Here is a 23,082-nt window from a genome sequence, read left to right as displayed (position 1 = left end):
ACCTACTGCCAAATCTGCACTCCCCCACTCAGACATAATCCCAAAATAGGGTGTGATGCCTTTCCCGTTGACAAAGCCATAAGTCACAGTGAGCAAGACACACTCAACGTTCTCCAATCAGTTAAATGAAAAGAGCTCTCCCCCTCTGTTTCCCACCATTTCAGTACTCATTATATCTCACATTAATTAATACAGGCACTAGGAAGTGAGATGATAAATTACAAAACCCCATTAACCCGATTCTGTCCAAACTGGTAAAATATGGCAGCTTGTACATTAGACAAATCTTCCTTGCTAACGTGGGAGTCCTCATGCCTGAACTCTGTTAAAGCAACAGCCCCGAAAAAGTATTTTTAATGTGTGTATGTATGGAATGTCTATCAACGTGCGTGAACAGTGCACGCCTGTGGGAACATCAGAATTCATTAGATCAGTCTGATATGAGATACATTGAACAGGTTCCATCTGACTTATGTTACTGGGCTGTTCTGTCCACTCCCAGCGGAGTGAATCATATTGACAGGTTGAATTATATCTCAAGAGATATTTTTCTCCCCTCCTCCAAAGGCCATTTGCAATCACGGCACATCCACTGCCTCTTAAAAGTGAGCTCATCTGGCGCTGGTTGCATTGAAGTCCTCCACCGTGCCTGAAGGAAGGATGCTTTTGGGCTCTGGGAACGTGGAGAAGATGTGGTCTGCCCAGCTGTGTCTGGGAGTGCTGACCATCCTGACCATGGCTCTGTGTGTCCCATCAACACATGGAGACCCTTTTTTACTCCAAGGTAAGCTGGAATACAGGCTACACGACACAGGTAGGTGGTTATCTTTCTGCTTTGCTGCTTGTCATGGCCAATGCAACACTCTCTTCTCTGGGAAAGAAAACAAAATGAACCACGAGCTGTACTGTCTGTTAACATGGGTGCTAGCGAGAGGCTTGTTCATATTATCATGAGCCAAAACTGTCCTTCTGCTCTGCAGCTGCCTCTATGACGCCTTCTGCTAATCACTGAAAATATCAAATCTGGTGAAATCTGGTAAGGGTAGCTCTTTCTCTCCCATAAGAGAATTAAATAAAAAATTAGAATATCAGAGAGTAGCAATTCCAGTATGTACTGTACGAGATTTGACAGCTCATAAATGTCAGTAGTATGGCGATGCTGTACTTTTTTTTCTACACAGAACCTCTTTTTATATGTACTTCTCCCATAATTTTAATTGATCTTAACCTGAGTTTATACTGCAAGGAAATGTCAATCTTAGTGCTCTTTCTTAAAGAGGCTTGGCAGTGGAAAAAAAGAAAGAGCCGCTAAGTATAGGCTTGAAAATAACATTGCTTTTCAAATTATTTTTCCTCTAATATTACCTATTTATTTTTGTAATTACAACCAAAACATTCCCCAGGCCACTCTATATAAATCCTGCTTCTGTTTAGCTTTCACTGGAGTGTTTATAGCGTTAGATTTTTTTTCACTGTAGCAAATCCCCCAAAAAAACTTAAAGTAGCTATTTTGAAATTATAGCTGTCCTTCATACTTAGCAATGAGGTTTATGGCACTCCATGCTAACTGCAGGTCGCTCTGCTCACTGCCCTGGGTTTATTTCCAGAGATCACAATCAGGACCAGCGGCTTCAGCCGCAGCGTGAGGCAGGGTTGAGTCTGGCCAAATACTTGGAGCATCTCTTTGGCCAGCATCCCTCAGCTTCTGCAGATTTATGTGACGTTAGCTAATGGAGCTGATTCCCACATGCTCTTGAGCATCCTTCAGACTCATCTGCTACAACGTTTTGTTTCATGTGTACCAAGAATATTTGCATCCATCCCCTCAGAGGGGTTGATAGCCATATGAAACTACATTGAGGAGAAGTCCTAAACATTCTGGAAGAAAAGAAAAAAAAAGCCTTTCTATATAATTTCTTAATATTTTCCATGGAATTCTGTAGGCATCCTTCTAGGGCTTTGTAGGGTCTCGTGTGGGGTAGAGCTGTTCAGATCAAAGATTTTTTGGAATGCTCAGTCTCCCTATAAAGTCTGGCTCCTATTCTGACATTCTCAACAATTAGTACAACATTCTAGTTCAGGTGACTCTGGAAATCTGTTGAGCAGAGCTGGGAGGGTCTCAGAGCCTTCAGGGCACTGAGCAGCCCCATCCACTGTGTCTGTTGGTTTCTGCTGAACCGTTGACCTTCACAACCACTCATTTGAGGGCATAGCCACAACCACTAATTTAAAACCACTGAGAAAGTGCCCTGAAAAGGCCTCTTAGAGAGCTCTAAATTGCTTCAGGACAGCAGCTTGGGGAGGTTTTTCCTGGAAAAATTCTGCATGGTCTTGCTTTAATTTCCTCCACACTTGAACTCTGTTCAGGAAGAATCCTTCAGAGCAGCCCCAAGGCTGAGTGAGCTCAAGAAAGAGTTCTGGGTGGGGCTGCAGGGCTTTTCATGGTGGTACCCACACCTCAGCACAGTGAGGAGGGACTTCCCACCTCTGTCAGCCCTGGGAAGGTGCATGGAGTGAGCGGGGGAACTCCTGCAGTTTTGAGAAGAGAGGATGTTGTGGGCTCCTGTGTGGCTTTGCAGAGGCGCCCACTCCACCCGCCCTGCAGAGGAGCTCGGGACTGTGTAAATCAAGATGATGGCTCCAGCTCTCTGCAGCCAGTCGTGCTGATGAGGCTGCAGTGGAACTGGCCAGCAGCCCAGGGCTGGCAGGGAAGGCTCTCCATCCCACACCCTTCCCCTGCTCAGCCCTCACTGCCTGGACATTTTATTCTGTGCTAACACACCTTCCTTTTCCACCGAGCTCCTTCCACCCTGATAAGTGCTGACAGGAGACATTTTCCTTCCACTTCTCATCCTTCTTAATTTAAGAGATTAATTGCATCAATTGATTAATTGATTCTTAATTTGATGAGATTGAGAAAGATGTGTTTTATGTGCTGCAGAGAACCGAGTGCTTCCAGAGAGAGAAGACACAAATCATGAGAACACATTGCTGACTCTGCTTCTTAATAAGAAATTTGCCTGGCGGAGGCCAGAAAATATTGGTAAGTGAAGGGGAGGAGAGATCTCTGCTTCTTGAATCTGTGTTTGCATGACTGCAAGGAACCTGCTTCTCAGGTTCTTCAGAAATACCAACTGCTCAGAAAGTGGAAGCAGCACCCAGTATGATGCCTACATGTGATTAATGTCAGATGCTCTCCACCATGAGCCTTTGGGACCTGCTTTTGCAATGCAAAGCAAAGCCTCCAAAACCCATGTACCCTCGATCCCCAGACACTCAAGACTTTGCTGGGAACATGTGTGTGCACATAAGTAAAAACAAGAAAATTTTCTGCTGAGTCCCTGTGGCCCTTCTATCCCTTAGATGTTGTGTGCATTGCCTGGGGCATGGACCAGCTTTGGGAGTCACCTCTCTGCCCACACCCCACACAACCCCGTGAGCTTTTGAGAGACAACAGCATCTTGTTATCATTTGGGGCAGGGGGATGTCACCAAGATTTTCCAGTGAGATCCATTGGGGTCAAGTGTAGTTTGGGACAAGGACAGGGGGAGCTCCTGTCTGGCCTAAGGCCCTGCTGCTGCTGGAGGAGGTGGAGACAGCTGGCTTTTCCCACACAGCCACCAAAGATGGGCCAGGGAGAGGCTCCTCCTGCCTGTGCTCTGTGAACAGACACCAAATTTAAAAACCACCCATCTGTGGCTAAACTCAGACCTGCTGAAGAGAAACTTGGGCTTTCCCTGACATGAGGCACAGCGATCACAAGCACCAAATGGATTACAGAGGTCAGCTATTCCCACGGCCACTGCAGCCAGGGGAGGGCTTGGGCTGGATGTGGTGGTCTCAGAGCAGGAAGCTGCCCTTCCCTGTGAAAACAGCTCAGAGGGGCCCAGCAAAAACCTTGTTATGAAAATCCATTTATCAAACTCACTCAGTGCTCTTCCCCAGACCCTTGTTAATGCAGCAAGGCAGTGGTTAAACAAGCTTGGGACAAATAAATAAACATAAATAAATCAAGCCCTTATACTAACAAAGGCATTCTTCTTGCAAAGGGGATGCATTCAAGAAATAACATTTTTATGATAAGTTTATGGATTATTGCACTTATTACTCCTAGAGGAAAGGCTGCATTTTATGCCAGACAATTGAATATAATGAATCTCTGAGCAGAGCACAGACAGAGGATTTACAGCAGGCAGTTTCTCAAAGCTTCATCCATAAATTAACTTCCTTCTCCCTGTCTGAGATAATCTGTTCCAAATTTCAACTGCTGTTCATTTGGTATTCATAGCAGTCATTGGCCAAACTTACTTTGCAAAAAAATCAAGCCAAAACAGGCACTTGAAACTCTGAAAGAGGTAAAAATGTTAATAATAATAATTATTAAGTGGCACTTTTTGCTTATAGATATGTCAGGGTCTGTCTGTCTCTACCGTATGGGTATGTAAAGATATACATAGGAGGAGTCTGCCTGAGGTCATTGCTGATAGTGCCAGGAACAGAGCCCACACCTTCTCATTCCATCCCCATCTCATCTCTCAGATTGAATCCTGATGTAATGGATTTGCTTAGGAACTGCTGCTTTTACTGTTGGATGAATATCAGAAAATATTCAGGATTTTTCAACAAAACTGTTCCTTTCAAGAGGAACCAAGAAGGCAGTCAGCTCTTTCTTGGCACCCTCCTGCTCAGTTTCAAACGTTAAAAAAAAAAAAATAATAACCCCAAGTCTGGCAATGTGTCTGTGTGCTGAAGTCTTATCTGAAATCTGAAATCAAGGGGAATTATGTCTTAAATCCCCCTGATGATCCAGACCAATGCCTGCTGCCACACTAGGAAGAGAGAAAAGAGGCAGCTCCAGGGCTGTTTTTTGGTTTGCTTGTGGGGCCCAGCAAAAACATTCTTTAGCTCTTTCCTGGCTCTTCTGCTTATTTTACTGCATTTTTTCCCCAAACTAGCACTTAAAACCAGCTGATCACTTTGCACTCCCCTCCCAGGAGCGCTACTGTAGCCAGACACTCAGCTTTGACTGAACTCATCTGTCTCATTAAAAAATTAACTGGTTTTGACATCAGTTTGGGTCTGGAATAAGGTACCTCAGTCTTCAAGAGCAGTGGGACTGAAATTCCCCACCCCTGCAGCTTTCCCTATTGCTATTCCAGGCTCTTCCCAGTTCAGCTGGATGTTTCAAATCCTGTTCTTAGGCATCTAACTCTCCCCTCTTTCTGCATGGGCAGCTCATTCATCCACCTGCATAGTTTTTTTGACAGCAGTACAGTACTGACTAGCCTTGAGATCCCTAAGTCTGATCTGTGAGGCTGGGCCCCAGGTCCTCATGCTTCACTAAGGTTTAGAAGTGTGGAATCTGTGCACTTATTGCTATGTGACTTTTCCTGTTGCTCCACTCTGCCAGCCTGGATCTTTGCTGACTTATAAATCAGTGAGTTATGCTAGGCTAAATTTGTGTCTTCTGACTTCTGCCTGCACGGGTGATGTGAGGATAAACAAGCCTTAAAGGAAGCAGTGGGATTTCATATAAAAGCCAGTGACAAAAAAGGCCAGCATTAGAGATTTGCAATTAGCAGGTTAAAAATTAAAAAGCAGCAGAGTTTCACCTGAATTGGTATCACACAGTAAGTGACCTCATTGGGCCAATTCCCCTATGGCCTGGTGAGCAGTAAAGAAGCCTCCCTCATAATGGAGAATTAGGATAAGGTCCCATAGGATTCAGCAGAAAAAACCTTATTTTCTCTCTGTTTCTTCTGTCATTCATTTGAAGATCACTAACAGGAGTTAAATGATAACTAGGTCTTTGCTTGTTGACCTCTGGAGAGGAATGAAGGAAAAAGTTTTTAATGAAAAATGAAGGAAAAAATGTTTTTAATTTGAGCTTCAGGAAGCAATGCAGATACTGATGTTACTCTTTTCCCTCTTGCAGACTGGGAGCTGGCAAAGAAATTTGAAGAGCTTGAAGAGGTGAGAGGAGCAAATGCACAGATACATAGATGCATGTTCTTTCTTTCATGGGTAGTTAAACAATTGTGTAAACTGTCTTTATGCCCTATCCTTCCATCTTTGCATCCTGCCACCCTTCTGCCTGCTGCTGTAATGTAAGCATGGATGGAGAAAAGGGAAAAGCAGAACCTGGCTAGACAGCTGCACAAGCTGGAAAAGGTGAAAAGAGAACAGGGCTGTAGACTCGTGCAACAAAAGCTGAGCAGTTCCTGCCTCTGTCACCAGCGAAAGGCCAGTGAAGGCCAAGCCAGGAAAGAATAAAGCACCAAAGGAAATCTCCATAGGAGAAAAGGGAGTGGGAAGAGGAGGTCATGCTGCCTTGTATGAGCTGGCTGCATCAGGTAACAGGCTGGAGGGAAAGTCACTGCCAGGCAGTGCCTCTTACTCGCCTTGTAAGAGTGGCCCTACTCAAGGTCAGAGCCCTGCTGAGCTGATCAGAGCATGCATACAGAAATAGAGCCCCATCCTACACACCCACTGCCCAGGAACAGGGAAAGGTCTGCAGCAACCTTGGCATGGCTCTTACAAGCAGTGGAAGTGCTTTTTTCCCCTTCTCAGGCCAGGTCCAGCTGTTCCAGCTGTTTGCATGGGTGCTGGAGGTCCTGCTAAGTTCCACATGACCCTTTAATTTCAGAATGAATCCCAGTGCATCATGCCAGACAGGAGGCTGCCAGGCCCTCCACTAGCCTCTCACTCCAGTGCTGAGGGACATAAGCTCTGACTGTTTGAGAACAGCTCTGCCAGAGCAAAAGTCAGGATGGTGGCTGTAGATGTTCCCAGTCCACAAGAAGAGAGTAGCTAAAGATGAAGAATTGCAGCAGACTGTCCACATTATAACCAAGGGAAGGTGGCAAGAACTGTGAGGGAGAGAGAGGAGGGACAGCCCAGAGCAATGGAGAAGCAATGTCCTCTGCTGCAGTGTCTGAATGCCTGGGGACTTCATGTCCCAGCACTGTCCTGACTCTTAGTGCTGCAATAACCTTGCACACAGCCTCCCTTCCACAGGGACTTACACCTAGGGTGGAGGGAATGAGCATGGAGTGCCCACACCACTGCCACCAAACACACAGCTTGATGAAGGAGGGCATGAGGAGGTGTGAGTGCTCCAAAGGCAGATCCTCTGGGAATGGTCCTGCTCCAGGGAACACTCTCACCTTCCCAGTGAGGCTGCCAGCCAATCTACATCCAGCTCCTTTGCCCTGCATTTCCCAGCACTCTGTGGAGCTCCTCATGATGGGGCCCTTGTTTACTGCTGTGTTTCTGTTTAAACAGCTGGAGAAGTTGAAGGATCAGCTCTCAGCTGAGGATGGGTCAGAGGTGGCCTATGCCTTGGAAAGTCTCTCAGCATCCCAGCCCAAAAAACGCGGTAGGTTTTGAGTTTGAGCCTTGCAGCCATCCTGTCCACCCTCATTTCCAGGGCTTCCTTTCTGCAACAAAAACAGTCACAGTAAACAAGCCCCAAATATGCTGAAAAGCAGCTGGTTGGCAGCTTTTCAAGCAGCCCTGGCCCTCTCTTATGGCTGGCTGGTTTAGCAGCTGCTGAGAAGGATTGTGTCCCCCAACCGTGTCTGCTGTGGAGGCAGATACAGCAGGTCTGCACACCCAGGACCTCATGGAGGCAGGCAGTGTCACATCCTGCTTTTCACAGAGGGGTGTCGGGTCATATGAGCCATGAGTGCCTGCCCTGGAGGAGGGCAGTTCTGCATGAACACATCCCCACAGTGCACCCCTCCTTTGCTCTGGCCTCAAAGCAACTGTTGGAGGCATAATGAGGCATGTGGACTGCAGGCATTCCCCTCTGCCAAGGTCAGTGCCTCCCCACAGAGAAAAAAGGAGCACTTGTCTGCTGCTGAAAAACAGCTAAAAAGGATGTGGAAATCAACCAAGAATGCAGGGAGCTAAGATCTGGTATGTCCCTCAGTTGGTCTCCCAGCTTTGTTTGTCCAGTCTGTATCCAGTGGCTCGGGAGCATTTTGCACGAGTGCTCCTGTGAAGCTGCCCCTGACAAGGACATGGACAATGCTGCTCATGCTGGCTTTCAATGGATTCCTCCACAAAGTTGTAGCAGCTGTGAACCAGAAGTCACTGATGACAGATCTGGCCTAAAACCAAAAGAGCTGGTTCTGCCCTTAGCCCACATGCTCTGTGCACGTGGAAGCTGAGAGCTGCCACAGAGCCAAGAGAAAATCCCTTTGTGCAAGGCTTGCTTGGATGCTTAGGTGATCCTTAGGCAATATGCAATTTGTAAGCACCCCTGGAGGCTGTCATTAATTTGGCTAATGTAATTCATGCCCCCACCAGTCTGGAAGGTTTAATGTAGATAAAGCTACTTCCCGTTGCCAGGTTTAAATCAGATTCTGACAGAAATGAAAGCAGGGAATCTTTGTCTTCATCTAAAGTCCTTCCGGTCTGGGAGGAGCTCGTGTCTCAGCATGAGCACTGCTGATTCAGTAGGAGTTTTCTTCCAAGATCCTGCTTTCAAAAACCAGGTATAAATCTCTTCTCATACTTGAGGAAACAGGAAATTCACATGGGATTCATGCTGGTTGTGATACAGTTACTTTTTCCAACACTAAAACATACATCCTTCCCTAATTTAGTCTTAGAAGATTCTACAGAAATCCATGTTGATTTTAAGATGGTTGATAGCAGAGTGGTAGTGACTAGATTTAAAAAACTAAGAACCAGATCTAATCTCTCCAAGTCAGCATCCGGCTCTTCCAGTCAGCCACACACCTCTGAAGCAGCAAAACTGCTGACCAGTAGACAGGAAAGAAAAAGCTAGTTCCTGACATTGCTGAAGTAGAAGAAAATGATATCTTTTAAATAAAGCAACATGAAGACAACTTTTAGACCCCATGTTTACACTATGAGCACTAAACTTTTAGTTTACACTAAAAGAAACACCTTCTAAAAGTGTTATATGAACTCAAAGCTGGTTATTGAGATGTGCCCTGAAAGCACAACGCTGGCTGCATGCTCCAGCTCTCTCAGGATGTGGGTCTTTTGAAACCTTCTCCAGGGCTAGAGTGGGAAGCTGGAAAAAGTCCCTTGTATGCTGACATCTTTCTTTTGTATCCCTTCACAGCCTGCTTTTGGAAATACTGCATCTGAAGGCTTGTCAGGACTGGAGGATGAAGATGAGCCCTTCCCCAAACCGCCTTGCTGGGTATTAACATGTTGAGTTTGTCCTGTTCCCTCATCGTGCTGCTATCTGGAAGCCATCCTCCATGAGTGCACCACAGCCAAGCCTGGCAGGGACTGTGACAGGAGCTGGCAGCCCACTGCCACTCTCTGCTGTTCCTTTCTTCCAGGTTTAACCTGCCATGATCTTCTGCTCAGAAGATGCTTCCCAACTTTCTGTGCTGTCCTGTGTGTGCCATTCAGGCTGCTGCCACTGCACATCCTCCCCCTTCTCACCAGTCCCCTGAGGCACTGAGCACTAACTCAGCTTCCCCGGGCTTGGGGCTCTGCCCACACCTGCAGACATTGCTCTCAGCGGTGTCTGGGTTTCCTGTCACCTCCTGAGCAGGTCTGTGCTGCCCTGGTGGTGCTGCTGGGACAAGAAGACAGGCTGGGTGTGATGTGGAGGGCTCAGGGCCGGATTGCTGAGCCAGAGCTGCTCCTCGCCATGTCCCACAGTGTGCAGAGGGGAGGGCAGGCAGTGAGCTCTGGATCCTTTGGATACCATTCCAATAAAGATTTTCTGTTGCACAGAAGCATGTGTTTCTCAGTATTTGCTTTCTCAGCCCCTGCAGGGACCCAAAGTGCAGCACATTTCCCTTGATGTTGGCTCCTGTTACCTTAATGGTTCATGTGGAGTTCACAATGGAAGAAAGGCTCCCATTAAACACCTAGGGTTTTACTGTGCCTGAGAAACAGACCCTTCCTTTTGACCAGGATCAGGAATGAGAGCTGGGTCTTTTTCATAGCTATTTATGGGGTACTGTCCTCATTGGACTGGACTAGACCCAATGGTCTCTACCTACTCACCCCAAAAAGATGTTTTGAGCAGAGATTTTTTGTTCATCTGGCTGGTCAATGCAGGTGCTAGCTGGCCTTTTCTACTGCAGAATTATATCTGTCCTGTCCAAAAGGAAAAAAATCACAATCCATTAGTGATTCCTACATAAATTCATCTCAAGTCACATTACTCACATTTATTTGCAAAAGCAAAGGACCTCATTCCCGAAAATGTAAATTCAGAATAAATCCCAATGTTAACTTTGAGGTTTCCAACAACCTAAACGAGAGCAGGATCAGGTAGCCACTGTGAATGTATGGAATGACTTTGACTAGCATTCAACTGTCTCTGCAGCTCTGTTGAGCCCTGTGATTTAACTGCAGCTTGCATATTAGATATTCTTCCAAATGTTACCTCTCCCAAAGCTGTAATTGCCATCCTACACTCATTGCCTTGGGCTCTGGCAAGGAGCACACCTTACCACAGCAGTACCTTGCATGCACTGCATTAACAGGAGACCTATTCATCCTGCTGCAGGCCAAAGCCAGCATCTAGGGAATAAGGCCAGCTTGCTTGATTATATCAGTGAAGTCTAATGACATGCAAAATACAGTTTCCTGTTACCATTAGTTGTTTGCTATTTCTTTAGTGGTGATTCAGAACCCATTTCCCATTTGTTCTTTGTTGCTTTTGTGTGAGTGAAAAGGTATGTGGGAACACACTTTCACATACCCTCACACTGGCACCAAATCCAGGAAAAAATTGTAACCTATGAACAAGAATAGTCTCTGTCTCTCTTTAAAAGTTTGGTGCTCCAGCTGAAAGGGAGGTGTGTTCCAAGAGTTACACTGAGTGCCCCAAGGTGGTGTTGAGCTCAGATGATTTCAGCTTGCAGGAAATCCCAGAGGAAGGAAAGGCTGGAGCAGCAGGCTCCATCTGCCACCTGCTTGCTGTAGCCATGCCTTCCTGAGCCGGTGTGACAGCTCGTCAGCAAGTCAGGAAAACGAATACTGTGTCTGCAGATATTTAACAGCTTGCTCTGACCCTGGATAGGAGTTCCCTGGAGTGCAATGCATCATGCTGCTTAGTAGTGATTTTCTGCTACATCCTATCAGTGCGGTTATTTAAGTGCTTGTGGTACCCAAACTACCCCCTATTTCCTGGCAGGCACTTTATCCTGCTGTATTAGCTGCTTGTGCTGCAGACATCAGCATGTATTGAATGCAATTTATTAACTAATTAGAAGCAGAGGTGGTGTTGTTCCCCCCAGGCTTACCCTCCACATGGCAGTGTGGGGGTCCTGTCCTTTCTCCTAAACACACAGAGCAGAAACCCTTCTCCTCCAGAGAGCAGCTGCTCACATCCTACCCATGCTTGGGCAGTCACTCTTGCCAAAGTTAATGACCCACAGGCAATAATTAAAGGGATTTCCCTGAGACATTCTAGTAGATCATGTGGATTTATTAGGAGAAAATCCTCACAGACATCTGAATAGATTTGCAAATCCAGGCAGCACAGGGCAAGTCTAGTGTGCAACGGTGCCACAGTTTATCCTCATTTCACATTTGCTGATCTCCATGCTGTGCATTATGGCTGGAGCCATCCTACATTGACTAAAATACCAAATTGTGGTGTTTGGTCTTTCACACATCATCAGATTTCCAGATTTTAAAGAGTGCTTCCTGAGCCACAGGAAGTCTCAGTGTGCTCAGTGATGGATGAGGCAAAAGAACAGAAGGACTGTTGCTTTCTCCCAGGTAATCCACACAGTAGGATGGAAGCAGGACTGAAGCTTCCAGCTCCCAGTTCTACCAACACCACCAGAGACCCCTCTGTCCTGCTTTGCTTTCACATTTCCCTTCAGATGAATGTAATTTCTGCACATAACTTTCAGCCTTTAAAACCATACGTTTTTTTTGAAGCCCTGGCTAATACCTGCCAATTATTAAATACTTCTATGATCCAGCAATGCCTTTCAAAGCTGCTGTGTTTGCGCTAGATTCCTCTGGTCTCAGTCTCCAAAAATGTGTCAGGCACTGACTCTGTCCATGGTTCTTTTGACTGGCAGCTGTTTGAGTGCTCAGGTCACCACTTCCATAATCTGCCCGTGCCCCATACATACGGCTGCCCTGCAAGCAGATTATCTGCAGCCTGTCTGGATGAGCTCAGTGCAAGATAAAAGTTCCCTAAACTGCAAGGCAGGCTCAGGATGGATGGTGGCAATGCACTGCAGAGGGCTGCCTGGGACTGCATTTGCAGGCTTGCTTCTAGCATGGACTGAAACTCTTGAGTCAGGCAGTCTACATGCACCCACTGAGCCCAGCTCTCAGACCCTTCACCTGGAAGCTTAAAGGCAGAAAATTAGCAGTGTGACCAGGGGACAAGCAGGAAGCAAAAACCCAAGATCATCACATATGGACTTACAGGCTTTCTTTGTTTATCTGAATTTTGAGATCTTGGTCTGGAAAGCATCTGCAGTGCTTCACCTCACACACAAGCATGGACAGCTCACCCACCGAAGGGAGAATGATCTCCGAACTCAGCTGCAGTGCTCTGGCAGATGGCAAAGATAGGGACACCTCACTGGTTTGTGCTGCTGCTCTCAGCAGCATCAGCCTACAGTAGAAATATCAATAAAAGTGAAGTTTCTTGCAAATTTTCTATGCCTGAGCCAGTCTTGGTCTCTGAGCAGGGCTGTAGGCGAGGAGGAAAATGGGAAAGGCCCCTGTTATGTCTGAGCACATGAATGAAAGGTTACCTGCCCTTCTGAGTGGGAGCCTCGTCTCTCACCCTGGCTGAACCAGGGCAATTGTCCCAAAGTCCCAACCCTCACAACAGCTTTTCAGTCTCAATGATTTCCCAAATACTTTTTTTTTTTTTGGTAGCTGTTGGCCAGGTGCTTTGTGCCTCATACAAGATCAGGAAATTAACACTTAATTCCCATCTCCAGCACTGCTTCCTGCCTAACACAGGGTGTGTTTGGCAAGAATAAGGGTTTTTTTCCTTAATCCTGCATAATCCCTTTCTCAATGGATCTTCTTTTGCAATGCTAAGGATGATTTATACCCCAGAATAGCAATCTGAGGAATTTAGCTGATATGAACCAAAGTCCAAGAAGGAGAGAGAATGTGAGGTTTAGAAAACACCAGCTAGGAATCTGAGCATTGAGATGTCAGCAGAGAGCTCTTCTCAGCTGTATTTTATAATCTGGAAAGAAGTGAAAAGAATGAAAGAGGATTTAAGATAACCTGTTTTACTCTGAAATGGAGAGGACATGTTTACATTTTACCAGAGTGAGAAATACTTGAACTTTTAGAGCTGGATTCTGACCATGCCCCATGCACACATCAAGAGGCTAAAATAAGGCTTATGATGCAGGTGGCCTTGGAAGTGGATGACTTCATATTTGGACACTATCCTATGTTATGCATAGGGAGGAGTGAAATGTATTCATCAACTAAAAGTCTCACCATGTTTCAGGATCTGCCATATGATGAAAACATGTCTAAATATGGTGCAGAGATAAGAGAGAGATTACTCAAAGCATCAGGACAAATACTAAGGTCTTGTCACTGTTCTTATTCATACTAACTCCTAGTGAAGGCAGCAAACATCTCCACCCAAACAGCAGTTCAAAAGCATTCTAGCTTTGTCCCATAACTGTTATATCCTCCCTTCATCTACTGATCAGCTCCCCTCCAGAAAGAAATGTGCAAAGCAAACTCTCTGCTTTTCATGGACTGCTGTTGGCATCTCTGAAAGTTTTATTTTCAATCCAAAAATCTCAGTCCTGCCTAGGATAATAAAATTCTGCAAATTTAACAGATAAATGCCATGCAATAAAAATATATACATATTCTCTGTTCCCTCCTACCAGTGACACTGTGCACAGCTGTGAGAGCATTCTGACCTGTTGAACTGAACATGTAATTATTTGTAAATGCAATATTTGTAAAATGCAACTTGAAACAGATTTTGCAGGAGGTCAATTCCTTGAGTGCTGTATCATTAGGCAAAGACAAGACTTGCTGTGAGGCATCTTCCAAAACTCTGTAATGTTTCCAATACAGCATCACTCATTCAGAATAGAAGCATCTGTAAGCAAAAACAAACAAAAAAAAAAAAGACAGTAAACATTACATTTTCCAATGTCAGGAATGCAAGGCTTGGTCAAACACACTGTAAGGTAGAGTGGAGAGAATTAAAATGTTAGGAATACTTGTATGCCTGTAGAGAGGTACTCAGTGGGAAATTAGGGCATTCCATGTTGTAAGAAGCCATCATTCTCTAAGCCACTCCTCCCAAGCCTGCTGGCATGATTGAGTACCTCCAGCAACAGAGCACACCTGGGTTCTCCAAGCCTGCCCACAGCTGGAATGCTTTGGCTCACCTGCAGGAGCTGCTAACCCCTGGTGTTGCCGAGGTGGCTCACTCCAATCCGGTCCAGAGGAACTCCAAACCTTCTCTTAGGCAGCTCAAGCACTTTCCTGCACGAGGAAAATGAGCAGAGAGTGGGGGAAAAAAATGGGAAAGACATCTATGAATAATCAAGATGTTACTACATGTTTGATTCCTGCCTTCATCCCACTAACACCTTATTGTTCAGATAGAACAGTGTGCAGGAACAGCCAAAGACATGAGTGTTTAAAAATAAGATGCTGCACTTGTCTGACAAAAGGCTGCAGTTGCAGCTGTTTTACAGACTGGCTGAGCTTGATCCACCACCCCTGTTTTTATTTGGCAGCAAACTAACTTCACAGGTTAACTGCTATTCATAAAAGAAAGGTGATACACTGCATTTATAAAGGGGAATTGTTTCCTGCACAGTATCACACACTGCAGGTCACCCGTTACCTGGGTCTTTGAAAGCTCCAGGGCCAGCTGAGGCTAAAATTAGCAAGGAGGTAGAAAGTATTGCTCAGTAATAGAGGGGATGAGTCAGAAGTGCTCTAACAGGATTTTTCTACAGGTTCTTTGGCAATGTATGTTCATCAGAATTGTATAGGAGCAGTCCTTCAATGAGATTGAAAACGGGAAGATTTTGGTGTTGAATTTTTTTCCTGTATATGGTAAATTTCCTGACAATTTGATGAATTAGGGCATGAGGAATGTGTGAAAGAATTTCTACACAGCAATATTTTTTTTGCAATTATTTTTATATAAAATAATGAGTTTTCCCATCTTATTTCAGCATTTTTGGAGCATTTTTTTCCACCAGCAGAAGTTTTATTTTAATTAGTTGTGGAAATGGCAAGAATTCCTGCAGCTGAGAACAACCTCAACTTTTGCCCTCAGAAATACTTGTCAGTGAAATGCAAGTCCAAGAGAAGCCCTGGAAGATTAATTCTTTATCAGTCCTTGCTGAGGAACATAAATAAAAATAAATTTTGTTCTGTAAGTTGGCAACTGCAAAGTAACAAGCAGGAGAGAATGGTGCAGTGCACTCGAGTCTAACTTTGTGCCAGCACTGCTAAGCTGCCTCACCCTGGGGCTTTGGGGCTGTGCACACCCACCCAGAGCCCCTGGGCTCATGTGAGCAGCTCCTTCCCTCACAGCTCTCTGCAGCCCAATTCCAGCATCCACAGCCCTGCCAGCTCTGTCCTGGCTGCTTGAGCTCCGGGATTGGGAATTGGGGGTGTACCTGTGTGAGGGGAGCACCACATCAGTGCTGCGGAGTTTGAGAGCATCACAAAGGAAGGAGAGCCTTTTGTTCGGCCTGTCCCTTCCTCAGGTATCCCTGCCCCCAGCCCGAGGGAAGGCAAAGGGAAGGAAGGCCGGGATGCTCAGCCTGTCACCTGGAGGGAAGCGCTGCTTTCCCCGCAGGTGGGGAGGCACAGGGGGACACTTGGGCTGTCAGAGCCATCCTGAGCCCGCCTGGAGAAAAGGGGAGGTAACTCCTCGGGATGGAAGGGGATGGAGAAGGTGAGGCGAGGCGGTGTTTCTGCCCCGGGAGCAGTGCCACTGCCATGCTGGGTGCTCAGAGCAGGGATGAGGAGGTGTGTCAGTGAGCTGTACCGGGGTTCAGAGCGGGGATGAGGAGCAATGACACTGCCATGCTGGTTGCTCAGAGCAGGGGTGCGGAGCGGTGCCGGGATGCGGAGCGGTGCCGGGATGCGGAGCGGTGCCGGGATGCGGAGCGGTGCCGGGATGCGGAGCGCAGCCCAGCGTCCCCTCTTGCGGCCGCCCGGCGCCACGGCAGCCCCGCCACTCTCCGCTCCGCAGAGCCCCCGTGCCGTCGCGCACGAGGGACAAAGTGGCTTTTTCGACTTAAAACAGCCTTGTCTAGGATTCCCGCAGGTTCTTTCTCCTGCCTCCTGCACGCTTTCCCCGTGCTTTCCAAAGCGCTACAAGCCGATGCTGATGCCGGACCAGGATCTGGGCTCTCCTGTCATCGCTGGGTGTCACAACGAGCTGTGAAGTGGACTGACATTTGATCTGCTCTTTTCCAAAAGTTTCTGCTTTGTGCCAGGCACTGCACACACTGCACTGATTCGGGGGGCTCAATCTATTGATCAGCTCTCCCGAATTAATTTCCTGTTCTCCAAAGGTGACCGGCTCAGCTCGTACAGGACTGAGCTGCTATCTGCTGGCTGAGCCACTGGGACAGGGTGCTCAGCCTCTGTCTTACTCCTCCAAGTGCAGCAGCCTCTGCCAGTTTCTATCTAAAGGTACTTTTCTATCAAAAGCTTTCTTTCACAGCAATCTGTCTGATCTGCAGTCCGTGCTGCTGGTGCTGTCAGGCTGTCACTGCAGTGATCAAAGCAGCTCAGGTGGTTCTAATAAATGGCTCAACCCCAAACTTAAAAGGTAAACAGCGCCCCCAGAGTGATAATCCCAACTCAAAACTGCAAACTGTGCTGATGCTGCTGGGAAAGGGGGAATTTTGTGCAGCATATCACTCATTTTCGTGAGCTCATTATTCAGAGACAAACTGTTTTTCACCACCATTTTCCTTTTTGCTTTTTGTTTGCTTGCTTTTTGTTGTTGTTTTGGGGAATTTTTTGTTTGTTTCTTTGTTTAGGTTTCCCCTTGTACTGCATATAGAATGAAAGATTTCCATCCAAAAAAACCATGAGAAAAATTTGGAATACCATGTACCTTTGCAAAAAAGTATAGCTTAAAAAAACACCTTTTTTTTTTCTTTGCCTGGAAAGGGAAAGCATGCTAAAAAGCAAATGAAGAGTGAGCTGATTTTGATATCTTGAAGAGGCAGACAGAACAGAATAATTCTACTTAAGGTTTTAAGAATTTTGTATTTTATCACTTTTGGCTAGAGCCAAACAGTCCTAGTGGCATACTGAGTGGATAAATGGAAAAACAACAAGAAAATATTGCAAAACTTTGTTTGAAAAAAATTCTTGTAATATTGACTGGCTCTCGTGAATACTTTCCATTTCCAGATTAAGCTTTAAGCATGTTATTAAATACTTTGTGGCATTAGGGATTCCATCCAAGAGAAGACAGTTACCAGAAGAGCAGAACAAGACAGGCAAGCTCTCTCAGACACAGGAACAGCCCCTAAAGCTGTGCCCCAAACTCGCTGTCTCTCCCCAGCCACAGTGAGCATCATTCTTTGCTTAGCCCTGTTATAAACAAATTTATCTTCAAACACACATTGCTGCATTGTTTAAACCCTGGTTTATCCAAAGCTAATGGAGGTCTTGAAGCTTATTCTACTGTCTGCCTGCCCATTTCCATGATGTGTCCTCCATCTTTCTGTTCAAAACATCCACTCCACCACACCTTCCTCCCATCCCAGCCTCAGGAGCACCCAGCCCTGCCCTCTGCTTGTGAACCTCAGGCACTTTTCTTGCTTTAGCAAAGCTCATGGTCAGAAATGAAGTGTTAAACTGAGTGTTAGTTCAAACCAGTGGAAAGAAGTGTACTGGAAAATCACAGGTACTGGGATGTTGTCTGGTAGCTGTGCAGCACTGTGGGGATAAATGAGCTGGTGAATGTATTGTACATCACAGCTGAAGGGTGACACACTGTTTGAAAGGTTTCTGACCAGAGGCACCTCACAGCTGACCAGCAAACATGCTGAGGGCTAAAGCTAACCCATCAATGTCCAGAGCACCTAGCAACAGCCTTCCTCCACCTTTATCACTGGCAGGAGCATTGAAGAGTTTACCTCTGTTTGCCTTTAGCATCCACAGAGGATGAAGAAATTCTGTCAATGGGGGAGCCAAATCCTGGGAAGCTCCTTTTCTTCTTGGTCTCAGTCACCTCGTTCTCCAGAGACACCAAGTCATCAAGAAGGAACAGTTTGGCTGCCAGGCTGGTGGCTGACTTCTCTTCACTGGCAATGGGATGGTCTCCCACACCCAGAGCAGCAGAAGGCTCCAGAGGCTGCAGAAGAAAGCAGTAAAATTTCAGTTTGCTGGCTGCTCAGGTCCCAGGATAAAAAAAGAATTCAACCAGTGTCATAGGAGCAGTCCTGTAAATAAAGAATTACCAAGACACTCACTGAAATTGGGACAATGTTTTAAAACAAAGTTCCTTGTCTGGAATGTGGACTGTTTCCATCGACAGGATTTTGCTGTCAAAGTCTGGAATTTTTTTTTATAGAACTGAACTTGCTTTCATTATTATTGCAAGAAACATTAAAATCTGTTACTTCACAAAGCCTATTTCTTCAGGCCATTCCACTATCCTTATCTCAGCACTGTGATCAGTATCATTTATAGCATGAGCTGACTAATATAATTATTCTGAAAAATGCAGTCACCATTGCCTGACTCCAATATCCATTCTGATAGTTTTCAGGGAACTGTTTTTTGTTTTTTAAATGAATGCTAATAAGTAGTAATGAAAACTTCTACAGAAGTTTCCATACATATCTGACAAATTAATTGTTATGCAAAAAATGCCCCAAAAAAACTTGCTTGGCCCTGGCATTCAAAGAAATTATGCAGTAACACTACTGGGGAGAAGGAAAGAAAAGAATATGCTCTTGAATTGACACAGCAGTTTGAACCTTAATTACAACATTAGGTTTAACACTACTTCAAATCCAAACTTTGCTATAAGAATAGCTGAGAATACTGGGGTCTATTGAGAGAGAAATTAAATTATAAGAAGTGAAATAGTTGCTTTGCTTGTGACAGAAAAATACAGGGCAACAATTAGTAATTAGTCTACAAAAGCAAACTCAGATTGTTGTCTCTTTTAATGAAATGCATCTTCTTGTTCCCTTGATCTTCACAGAATTAGTCAGAAACATTACAGCTTACAGCGTCAAACAGGTTTTACTCTCTTTAGAAGCACACTGCTGTTGTTATTCACACATGGTGGGTTTAGCACACGCGTGAAGGAAGGCAGCACATGGATGGTGCAATTTCCTTGTCTGCTCCAGTTGTGGTGGGGATGTTCCCCACTGCTGATTGGTGGCAGACAGTGATGGAGTGCACAAAACTGTGACCTTTACATGAGGAGGAGCACACGACTAAAATGATCACACCAATGGTGTAGCACTGTTGAAATCTTTATAAAGGATCTCACATTGTCCGCTGACTCTGCTTTTTGTAAGCCTCAAGTGCACAGGGCAGTCCTTTCTATTCTCTTTCAGGGTTATAAAACTTTCATAGAGGTTTGCAACTGAATGATGCCTTCAAAAAAGAGTGAACCCTTCCTTCTGGTTAGTGGGGATAAATATCTACAATGTCAGTTGAAACTAGAAGCCAAAAAGAGCTTCTGCTCTTGAATACCTTGCAACTCCACTTACTTTGTCTTCAAAAGATGGAATGGAATTGTAAGAAGTGACAGCTAAAATGATAATCAGAAGTAGAAAACAGTTTTTTTCTGGTAAACCACTGAACAAAGTACAATTTCACAGATAAGCAGAGATGAGAGTGGGTGTAGGTGGTATAGTGGAGGGTTTGCAAACTTAGGAACAGCAACGAAATGAATAAAACCTAGTTATTCTTTTCCTCAAGAGAAAGAGCTTCCCAGTCCACCCAGTGAAGTCACCAGATGGTGGATTTAAAATAAATATAATGAGTTACTTTTTAAACACAGAACACAGATGAAGGGAAGACACTGGCAAAGAATGTCATGGATACTGAGATTTTGAACTGGTTCAAAGACAAATTCTGGCCCATCAGCAGCTAAAACTTGTCCTGATCCAGTGCAGGTCTCTAGATCTAGAAGTCTGCAGAGATGTTCTGCTCTTATATTCTTTTCATAAAAATCTATCACTGGTGGAGGCAGGATACCAGGTGTCTGTGGTACCAGAACAACAGCTGCTGCAGCACTTTTGGAGAATCAGGTCATGCTTATGTGAAGACAGAAGGTAGAGGGATCCATCAGTATTCTTCAGTAGACATCTCATGTTAAGTTCATCTTAAAACCTATGTAAAAACCCTAGAGGCAAACAGTGCTACTTTGAGTTAACTTTTAAATACTTTTTTTTTCTTTTTTTTTTTTTATGGCATGAAACCATTACATAAATACCTTTTCTGCCAAATCTGCCTTATGTCAAGATGACATAAAAATAGGGAATGCAGTAGAAGTATTTTCAGGTGCAACCCCTACATATCATCCTGGGTGAAACATGAGACAACTCATCCATTTCATCTGCTGCTTTCCTCTGCAAGCTTAGGCAAGAGACTTTGCTCCCTCCCCCTCCTGGTCTAGTCCATCTCCTTTAATTTGTCATTTTTGTGCAGGTGATCTTCTCCCAGGGATCTCCTTATGGCTTCTGAAAGTTTCAGCTTTCTCATGTTATTATTTGTCTGTAAGAAGAAGAATTCAACTTTCCCTCCAGTGTTAGAGAAGTTTGCTTTCCTCCCTTCCATCACCTCCTTCCCCTCTTCAGGAAGTTCTCTATCCACTGGACAATGTTTTAACACACAGGAAATCCCCAGGGTTTGGGTGAGGCCTCATTCAGTCTGTTCCCCTAGAGCCATGCAATTTGCATCTCTCTCTTCTTGAGGCTCCTCCTTTGCCCTTACAGAGTCAATACTGATCCTACACCTTCCAGTTTGGATGCTCCAGTGTCCTCCCCACTCTGTGGCTAAGAATGCCCAAGGAAGAGCAGTTATGTGACAACCCCCAGAAACCTTCACCTACCTCTGGAGCTGCCTGTGCAAGGAGCACAGAGCTGGAGTTCCACCACAGCAGGGCAATCACAAGGGCCAAATGCACCACCACGAGCTGGAGCTGCAGCATCTGCAAAGGAGAACAATCTATAAATTATTCCACAACTGCATCCCCTGAGGAATCTTGCTCCACAGGTCTTAAAGAAGTAAAAACAAAGGGAGACTCTCCCCATGGCTGTTAATAAGTTTTGTCTGTCAGAGTCACTGCATAAAGATAATGCCAGCTGAATGCTCTTCACCCTTGCATGCAGAACCAGCTCGCTCCTCTGCTCCTTCCTACACAGCCCTGCCAATCTTCTGATTCCTTTCTGCACAGTGGTGCAATCCTTGCAGCAGCAGCAGCAGTGAGGAATGCAAACATGCCTTAAAACCAGATGAACTGCATGCTCACTTGTAAGCAGGGAGCCTTTGGCTTGTAGCCCAGGCTGTCCCTGACTTCCCCACATGCTGGAGAGGTGCTTGAAGCTGTGACAGAAGTCATATACTCCTCCCGTAGCATTTTGAAGGCAAGGCTGCATTTTGCCAGTTCCCAACACGATGTAGTGGGAGCCACAACCTCCAATGGCACCCTGCAATAAAATTATTCACAATAAGCTTGCAGAGGGATGTGTTGCTGAGGCTGGTGGTGGTCTGACCATGTGTCACAGCTGCAGAACCACAGATGCCCACCAAGCCTTTAAATAATGCAGGGAGTTTTGGGGGCTCAGGATGGGGAAGGTGCTTGGTTACCTCTGGACGTGGGTTTAGCCTACATTGTTTAAGTCCATGTTTGGATCCAGACCTTAAAACCTGATGTGCCTTCAATTCCCCAGGTGGGAGTGTTTCAGATGATGTTAGGAAGAGCTGGGCTGGGGCCTTTTGCCAAAGGCATCTCCTAATTTGCTGTTTTGTCTGTCTCCAGGTCCTGCCCCAGAGTATGATTCAAGTCTGATTCTGCCATTTTTTGCTGAGTCTCCACTTGGCAAAAGCAGAAACACAAAGAGTGTATGAATAATTATATATACATATATAATTATTACTTTTGTCCATAGGGGATGGGCAGTTAGGAAGAAAGCTGCTGGTTTCTCTGCAGGGGTGAGGCAGACAGTTCACTGGAATCCAGGGACAAAGTCAAAGCACTAAGGCATCTGGTGTCTCTCGGCCCCACAGCAGCAGCCACTGCTTGACATAAACACAGAGGTTTCCCTGGGTGTTTTTAAAGTTGGAACCCTCTACAATGTATATTTTTGTATGTGGGCGTGCATTGAAATTTGAAGTAGCAGTCTACTACCTTCACAGATAACCACATCCTGATTATTTGGATACAGAGATGTAAAAATAAATGGCAAGGTTAAAAACATATGTTTATTATGGTTTTAAGATCTGTGCTGGTATTCATTCAAGCCAAAGACTAAAGAGCTAAAAATAGCAACTGGTACACTAATGAAAATAAACAGTGAGACACCTGCAACACTAAAGACATTTGATTAAATGGTCAGAACTTGACGCCAGTGAAATTAGAAGCGGAGGAAATTTTAAGGACTTAAAGCTTGGCTCTACTTCCCAAAGAAATAAGCAGCTAAAGAGGTGGTGTCACTGACTGAAAAGAGAGCAAAACTTGAGCCCAGCAAGACCCTTTTCTACTGATTTTCATGCAGCAATGGGACCAAGGCAGGAAAAAAAGGCAGGGTCATTGTAGTGGAACAGTTCGGCTTTAGAAAAGTAATTGCAAAAAAACTAATAATGCAGTGAGGATTATGTAAATACAATTAAAATCACACTTTCTTCTGCTCGTCTGGAACTTAGTTCTACCACCTTCAGCGATGTCATAGGACCTTACTTATTAAAAGAAGTTATTGGTATTTCTCCTTGAGCTTATTTGTTGCAACTGGCCAAGTAGAGCCCTCTGGCCAAAAAGGGGTTTTCCCAGCCATGCTCTGGGTATTGCTTCACTCCATCCATATTTTACCTTGACACATTCCAAGAGAGGCTTTAAGAGAGGCTGGACAGTATTTCTTCCTGAAGGAG

At 45.3% G+C, this 23,082-nt stretch overlaps 2 protein-coding genes across 7 annotated transcripts in view; one reads left to right on the top strand and one right to left on the bottom strand.

Annotated features, from left to right (window-relative positions):
* Positions 1 to 350: 350 nt before the first annotated feature.
* UTS2B (urotensin 2B) lies at positions 351 to 9,691 on the top strand. Its single transcript, XM_039713711.1, has 5 exons — positions 351 to 784; positions 2,942 to 3,043; positions 5,936 to 5,973; positions 7,285 to 7,378; positions 9,101 to 9,691. The coding sequence occupies exons 1-5, from the start codon at positions 661 to 663 to the stop codon at positions 9,124 to 9,126; spliced, it is 384 nt and encodes a 127-aa protein (XP_039569645.1). The 5' UTR covers positions 351 to 660; the 3' UTR covers positions 9,127 to 9,691.
* A 4,026-nt stretch (positions 9,692 to 13,717) lies between these two features.
* OSTN (osteocrin) overlaps positions 13,718 to 23,082 on the bottom strand; it is an 80,510-nt gene continuing 71,145 nt past the window's right edge. For all 6 annotated transcript variants that reach the window (XM_039713957.1, XM_039713959.1, XM_039713956.1 and 3 more), the window contains 4 exons: positions 21,047 to 21,145; positions 18,108 to 18,325; positions 14,367 to 14,463; positions 13,718 to 14,071 (listed from right to left, as the gene is read on the bottom strand). In XM_039713957.1, coding sequence (XP_039569891.1) covers positions 14,379 to 14,463; positions 18,108 to 18,325; positions 21,047 to 21,145 — 402 coding nt within the window. In that variant the 3' untranslated portion in view covers positions 13,718 to 14,071; positions 14,367 to 14,378. The remainder of the gene's footprint in view (positions 14,072 to 14,366; positions 14,464 to 18,107; positions 18,326 to 21,046; positions 21,146 to 23,082) is intronic.

Source organism: Passer montanus, unplaced genomic scaffold (assembly GCF_014805655.1).
Source record: "Passer montanus isolate IOZ18808 unplaced genomic scaffold, ASM1480565v1 scaffold29, whole genome shotgun sequence".
NCBI lineage: Eukaryota > Metazoa > Chordata > Aves > Passeriformes > Passeridae > Passer > Passer montanus.
The sequence above is the reverse complement of the archived record's forward strand: the minus strand, read 5'-3'. Positions and strand labels throughout refer to the sequence as shown.

Excerpts from the sequence above, each read along its gene's own strand:
- UTS2B (XM_039713711.1), top strand. The coding sequence starts at position 661 with ATGCTTTTGGGCTCTGGGAACGTGGAGAAGATGTGGTCTGCCCAGCTG. Across the intron at positions 3,044-5,935 it reads GCGGAGGCCAGAAAATATTG|ACTGGGAGCTGGCAAAGAAA; the intron begins GTAAGTGAAGGG and ends TCCCTCTTGCAG. Across the intron at positions 7,379-9,100 it reads ATCCCAGCCCAAAAAACGCG|CCTGCTTTTGGAAATACTGC; the intron begins GTAGGTTTTGAG and ends ATCCCTTCACAG.